The 7,219-nt window shown below is 32.5% G+C and overlaps 1 protein-coding gene across 1 annotated transcript in view; it reads left to right on the top strand.

The window, feature by feature from the left end:
• The first annotated feature begins 25 nt into the window (after positions 1–25).
• LOC108372769 (gamma-aminobutyric acid receptor subunit beta-like) overlaps positions 26–7,219 on the top strand; it is a 19,047-nt gene continuing 11,853 nt past the window's right edge. The window contains exon 1 of the mRNA XM_017628534.1: positions 26–1,467. Within this exon, the coding sequence (XP_017484023.1) occupies positions 1,247–1,467 (221 nt within the window). The 5' untranslated portion in view covers positions 26–1,246. The remainder of the gene's footprint in view (positions 1,468–7,219) is intronic.

Genomic DNA, 7,219 nt, shown 5'->3' with positions numbered 1-7,219 from the left:
CAACGACTTTTGATAGAAAATCTGAAATTACACTGCGTTTAAGTTTTATAAGTGTTTTTTTGTTTGTTTTTATTTAAATTTTTGCTCATTTATACTTGTTGTAACTAGCGGCAGACGCACGCAACACTACGACCTGCTGTGATAGGGGCTGCATAGATGAAGCACAGTGAAAATGATGGTGGAAATAAGAGGTCCCGAAGCACACACCTAGCAACCAAAGAAAGGGAAAAGAAATAAAAAAACGGTTAGAAGGAGATATATAGAGAAAATTAAGAAAGTCGTCGAATACAAATGAAGTGCAAATGCTTGCAAACGAATTATTTCAGACTAATCAAGCAGAGTCAGTCTAGCTGAAGCTAACTCAAAGTCCATACAACTGGGCTCAAGATCTGTATGTAGTGTAGAGCGCAGAGTTAGTTAGTACCTGCACCGCATGAACTATTTAAACAAACCAATCAGTTATCCTGCCATTAAAGTATAAATAAAAAACGTGAGGAATTCGCAACGACACCAAATCCTGAGAAGCAGCGAAAAGAAGTTAAAAACACAACTGCTATTCTCACCAACTATAGATTAGCTAATCTTTCTTACAAAAAAAAAAAAAAAAAAAAAAATTGGATGCCCTGAATTGAATTCTAGCGAAAATTGTGGTATACAATTTACAGAGGCTCCAAGTGTGCTATGTCCTAATGCTAAAAATAAACCTACTGAATGTAATTTCATCAGTGGCTAGAATGCTAGGAAATGCCAGCGCAGCTTCGACAAGAAAACAATATTAATAGAAGGCTCTAACACAAAAGCAACCTAAAAAAAAAAGACTCAAATAACGTCATCAACTACTACTAAAGTCCATATATGCTCAACTGACGCTTTGGAACAAAAGACGGCAGCAACACACGTAAAGCGGACAAAATATTAATAACAGAAGTTGTATAAACGAATCAAGCAGGCAACCCCAATCAAGCAACCAACCAACGCCCACGCCTACGCCACCAGCAATAACCAATAAACAATAACAAAAGCCAATCGCAATATTCATCCAGCTATTCACTTCGCACAGCTATGTACGTGTATGTATGTATGTATGTATGCAAAATGCTGTGAATTGTAAATGCGCCCCTCTGGCATCAGCGACAGCAACATTGCCTCGTCATCGTTAAATTTATTAAAATAAAGCATATATTGGCCCCTCGCGCAACCACATTATTGGCTGTATTGGTAAATATAGAGGCTGTAAATCATCAATATGGCCTTTAGCGGCGGCAGTGCAAACGGTGTCAGCAGCAGGAGCAGCAGCAGCAGCAGGAGCAGTGGTAGTGGTAGTGGCTGTGGCAGCATATCAGTGTGGGATAAGTGCACAACAGTTATGCTGTTACCGCGCGCACGGCTCATCACCCTCTGGCTGGCATTCAATTTAGCGCTGATCGTGCAAGAGCCAATGAAGAAAATCGCCTCAGTCGATGCAGCGTAAGTATATTTATTAAAATGTATACATATGCATAGTTATTTTTGTTTTTTTTTTTTGATACTGTACTATCTACAAGTATGTACTTACATATTTAATGAGTTCATACAGCTGAATGTGCGAATATTCAATAACAGTTAAGAATTGAAATATTTAATTGATTTCTGTTGAAATCATTTTCTTCGCAAACCATACTCGGTGCGAATTCGGAGGAAAATTTAATTCCGTGGAAGTTCCAAATTATTTTATTCGCATTCTTGGCACGCTTATTTTAACTGTTATGCAAACACACTAGGGAAAACACTTGAATTAAATAGCATTTTTGTGAAATATCCTTACTTCAAATATTTCCAGAGGTCAGCTTAACATTTTTCATGTCTAAAAGTCAATAAGTTTAATGAATTTATACCGGCATTTTCCAAAGAAATTGTCATTTCAAGTTTATATTGTGAATGAAAAAAAAAAATCAGAATTTCACAACGAAAAAAGTAACATACACGTACATAGCGTATGAGTAACATTTTTTCCTGCTCATATTTCATACAAAAAATTTTTTCTTGCGTTTTCATTTGACCATTCTATACCTTGTTATTTATTTATCCAACGATTTTCTACTTTTGGCGCTTGTTTTTTTTGTAGAATCAAAGTCTTTGAAAGAAATGAAAAAAAAGAAAAAATCTGTTATTTTTTCCCTTCAAAAATTTTTATTTTTTTCCATAAAAATGAAAACATCTTGGGAAAACGACATGAGCTAGAAAGACAATATATAGTTTAGAAATTTACGTCTTGCGGCGTTTTTCGTCATTACAAAACTGGAGATTTTTCTGACAGTGTAATTTAATTCACGGTACAAGCACTATTTTATGATTTCATTCTTTATTTTATAATTTAACCCTTCTGTCACATCGTTTCTCGCGCATCTTCTACTGACGTTTCTCAATCAAATTCTGAGGTAGGGCGTTCTTGAAAAGTTTTCTGAGATAGAGCGTTGTTCAAAAATTTTCTGAGATAGGGCGTTTTCGAATTGGCTGCCGAGATAGGTCGATCTTCCACTCAGCCATCGATATAGTCCCAATGGTTTTTATTTATTTTTCTTTAGAATTGCATCGACGTTTTCTTTGGCATTATTAGTATCTTCTTTCCTATGTTTGACCCATAAGGTGATTTTGAATCCATAAAAACCGTAGCAATTTTCTTTCCTATGACACGTTGAATTTCTATAACAATGTAACACAGGAAATCGATAACTGATCCCGGTCCCACAAAGATAACTTCCCTTAGTTAATGTTAAGTTTTTATTATAATTTTGGTTTATCTAGATACCGAATTCTAAGATAATTTGCGAACACGTGCCACTGAAAGTTTACTACATAAATACTTACATACATAGTATATGCATATGTATGTACATATATACTAAGTATATCGTGTCGTGTCACAGCAACTCAGAAATCTCTTTTCACTTTGAATGATGTTTCGGTGTCGCGGCACATCCTTGTACAAAATGGTAAAATAGTTTTTCCGTCACTTCCATGCGAGCACGTGTATAACACCGAGAAGTGTTTGTATGTATGCATGTGTAAATGTGACTATATTGCGGATGTAATTTGTGTCACGCGATCACTTAACCCGGCAAAGGTGAATTTCGCCTTGTTTTACTTATTTATTTTATTGCTGGACGTGTTTTCATTACGGCACAAACCTTTTTGATGGACATTTGTACATTGGCAGTGTCACTGGCAGTCACTTTTGGCAGAAACGAAATAAAAAACCAAAATCACCGCAGCAGCGAAAGCAAGGTGGCACATAGATTTCCAAGTACTTATTTGTTTTTTTTTTTTTTTGGTTTTTTGGCTGTCAAAAGACGACAATTCGTTGGAATAACTTCAGCGGAGATTTCGTGTTGTCATGCAAATATGCAAATATGTATATGCCACAGTAGCGTGCACTTACTAAGTATTATTTATTCACATCAGCTCTTGGATTTTAAGTCATATAAGATTAGTTAAATAATTGTGATTGTGTGCAGGCACTAATAAGTTTAGAGAGTTGACTTATTTTATTAAAATTAAAAATTCCCATNCACAGGTATAGAAAATGGAAAATAAGTAGGAAGACCCGATTTTTTATTTTAGAATGGGTTAATATTTAACCGCGGACAGTGGTTTGAAACTGAAAAATTTAAGAAAAAAGAAGAAGGAAATGTCTAGCACCGTAGCTGCCATAAAAATATTAAAAAATCAACGCGTTTTTTAACCAGTTGAAATATGCACTTTATTGTACTAAAATTTAATAGGCTACAAAATTGCAAATTTTTCTAAGAATTAAAAAAAAAGATAATATTAGAGAATTTTTCTTTATAACATTTCAAATTTTTCTTGGGCATTTTTTGTTTTCAGCTAGTTTTTATTATGCAACATTCATTAAAAGGAACAGTAAAATCGATTTTATTCACAATTTCTGCTTCTTTGTCCTTTGCACTAAAAAATTTTATATACAAAATAACACTTCGAAAAGTGGGCAGTCTCTTCTAAATTGTATTAGCTTCCATTTCGAAGAAAAATTAACCAAATCGCTTAAAAGTTACAGCTTCAGTTTACATTTTACAGTTTCAAATCATTGGTTATCATATGGTTAAATGTTAACCGATTTTAAAATAAAATAAAACGAGTTTCTATATTTTCGATATTCTTCAGTACTGGGTTGGCTAAAAAAAAAAAACTGGACCACCTTAATGTACGTGCGTTAGTTACAACTTAATGTATGGGGAAAATCTATGAGTGACTACTTCTGTGATTAGCAGCTTTAGAAAAGCAATATGCCAGACTTCAATGAGTCTAAATTTAATTGGAAGGTTATTTTTTATTTGTTTAATATTTTTTTATTATTATTTGAAAAGGAAACATACATTTTATCAGTACTTAAAAATTATACGTGTAGTTTGGTTATTGAAAAATCGAGCCTACATTTTTAGTCATAGAACATTAGACATAAATTTTTCGATATTTAAAAAATGCAATACATTTTTGATAATTTCAAAACTAGAAACTTCTTTAAGTTTCAAAAAACCAGACAGAAATATTTTTGTTCGGTCATGTGAAACCTGGACATCAATTTTTGGCCATTTAAAAATTATACACAGATTTCTGGTAACTTAAAAATTGTTGGTCATGTGAAATTGGTCATTTAAGAACTGTATCCAATTTTTTGGTAATTTAAAAATTATCAGTTATTTTAAAACTGCACATAATCGTATGTATCTATACAATTTTGTCCATTAGAAACTGGACCCGCATTTTGAGCTATCTTAAAACCTTTTAAAAACTCTCCTTTATTTTAAATCTGGACATAATTTTATGGATATTAAAAAACTGAATATAATTTTACGGACATTTGAAAAGCGATTTTTTTTTTGGTTAATAAAACCAGTAATTTAAAAGTGGACATCTTTTTTTTTTGTAACTTAAAAAGTGGGCTCAATTTAATTTAAATTAAATTTAAATTTTAAATTTTAATCTAATACGAGAATATTAATTTTTAGCTTTAGAACTGAGTTTTGATGGCCACAATTTTACTTATAGTTTTTAAATGATGAAAGTCCAAACGTTTTTAAATTTATTAAAACTTTTGAAGTTAACAGCAATTGATCTCTATAATTTCTATAACACGCATTGGGGCGAATTGGAGCAGATTACCTGGCTGGGAGGTATGCAAATTGTGCTCCATAGTCTCAATGCTACTCCTTCATCGACGGTGTTGAGTTTTTTATTCAATTTGAGTTGATACTAAGGTATTTATCGACAGTTTTATTACTCTTATTTGCGCTACAGTTTTCGATCTTTTTTTCGAAATTCATGTCATTCTCTATTATTATCCATAATTTTCTATATCGTACGAATATTTAAGCCTTATTCGTTGTCACATTTATTCACATAAGTAGTTCCCTGTGGATATTTTCCCGTTCTTTACATATCGTCACCTGAAATGCAAAAGGACGTAACAACAACGTAGTGGGCAAAAGTCCTGACTAAAAATTTTTTTTCTCACAAAATGATGTGGGAGTTGTAATTCATTATATCAATCAAAAACTGAATTTTGGAATTTTTTATTAGTTACGACTTTTTGTGTTTCAGCGACGATGTTTGTTACGTATTTTTGCATTTCAGGTGACGATATAATTTAATTAAAATTATGTAAGTCGAAGTTCGAGTTCATAGCACTAATGTCCAGAAGTAAATTTGGTTTACCATACGGCCAATGAGTATCACGTTCAATCACGAAATAGGTGACCACTAAAGAGGGAATTATTAAGTATTACATACGATGTCACCGCGTACTATATGCAAAAATACCTACAAATGTAATTGTATATGTTTACATAGGTATATCACAAATTACTCTGCGTAACCAACCAACGAATTACGCTATCAATCAAACAATACATTCACATATACACATGTACAGACATGCTAATAATGCGACAAAAGCCAGTTCAAAAGGGCTAAACTCAAATACATTAAGTTCGAGTGGGTACCATCTATGTAGCTTGGATAAAATGGTGTAGCATGCATGGAATGCAGACGACTAAACAAAAATTAAATTGGGTTATTATGAAAAATTATATAAAGTAAATATGCTATAAATTATTATTAGGCCATTGGGTCGTTCGTTGGTGGCATATTTTTCGAAAAAATTGGTATGAAAATCCCTATGGGAATTGAGAGTTATGTTAATATACATATAAGTATATACAAATGTGTGTGTATAAAAAAATATTTGAAACTCACATTTCAGTTAAATGTTTGGCCAAGCTTCTGCTATAATTTGGGGTGTGCGTCGTGATGTCAACAAACCAATGTAGGGACTTACAGCGTAACTGCGCTTTCGATGAGATGAGTTTTTATGAGGAGATTTTTCATGGTTGAAGCACACTCAAAGCTTTGCTATTGTCGGTGTGCACGGAGCGACTTCTATTATTTAAATAAACTTTTCGGATTTAGATACATATTTCGTCGATAAGCATCGAACCGACATATCGCCGAGCGACAGAGTACACATCTTACTTTTTACTTACCCCGGTCGCCATATGTATGTACGTCCATGAGTACCATTATATAAATCGCTCATAAATTTTCGTGCTACGGTAATTTGCAGTTTGTTTTGATTAATGGATACTCGACAATTTTAATGTCTAATTTAGTGCAAAGTATGTACTCGCGCAACGGGCGCATTTTAGATATAAATATGTATGTTATTGTATAATATAAAGCCATTCTGAGCTTAGTGAGTTTGTACTGATTTATTTTGAAATTCACGCTCGCTGTTATAGATTGTTTAGTTTTCCTTTAAGCCGAAAACAAAATTATTTCCTTCATTCCATACGGAATTACTTAAGTAGTAATACCTACGGTAACCAGATTTCTGTGGCCAAAAATCGAGATATTTCTAAGGCAACGAGTCCGAATCTTCAATTTTGTTTTTAGAATAAAAAGACATAACATCTTTTAATACAGTTGCAGTTAAAGCAAAACAAAGTGGAACAAATTGACAAATACACACGCAATGCATACGGTGGCGAGAATGTAAAAATGAAATGAAATTTTTTCATTTTATCAAGTTTTGGCTACTTTTCTTTGATTAAAAGCGTTTATTATTTTCTTATGAAAATGTAACTTACTATCTAAAAAAATACGTAAATAAAATAAAATAAAAAAAATAAAAAAAAATAAAAATAAAATAAAATAAAATAAAATA

This window comes from Rhagoletis zephyria, unplaced genomic scaffold, assembly GCF_001687245.7.
Source record: "Rhagoletis zephyria isolate East Lansing unplaced genomic scaffold, Rhagoletis_zephyria_1.1 Rzeph_scaffold_06014, whole genome shotgun sequence".
Taxonomy (NCBI): Eukaryota; Metazoa; Arthropoda; class Insecta; order Diptera; family Tephritidae; genus Rhagoletis; species Rhagoletis zephyria.
This window is presented reverse-complemented; position numbering and strand designations above follow the sequence as displayed.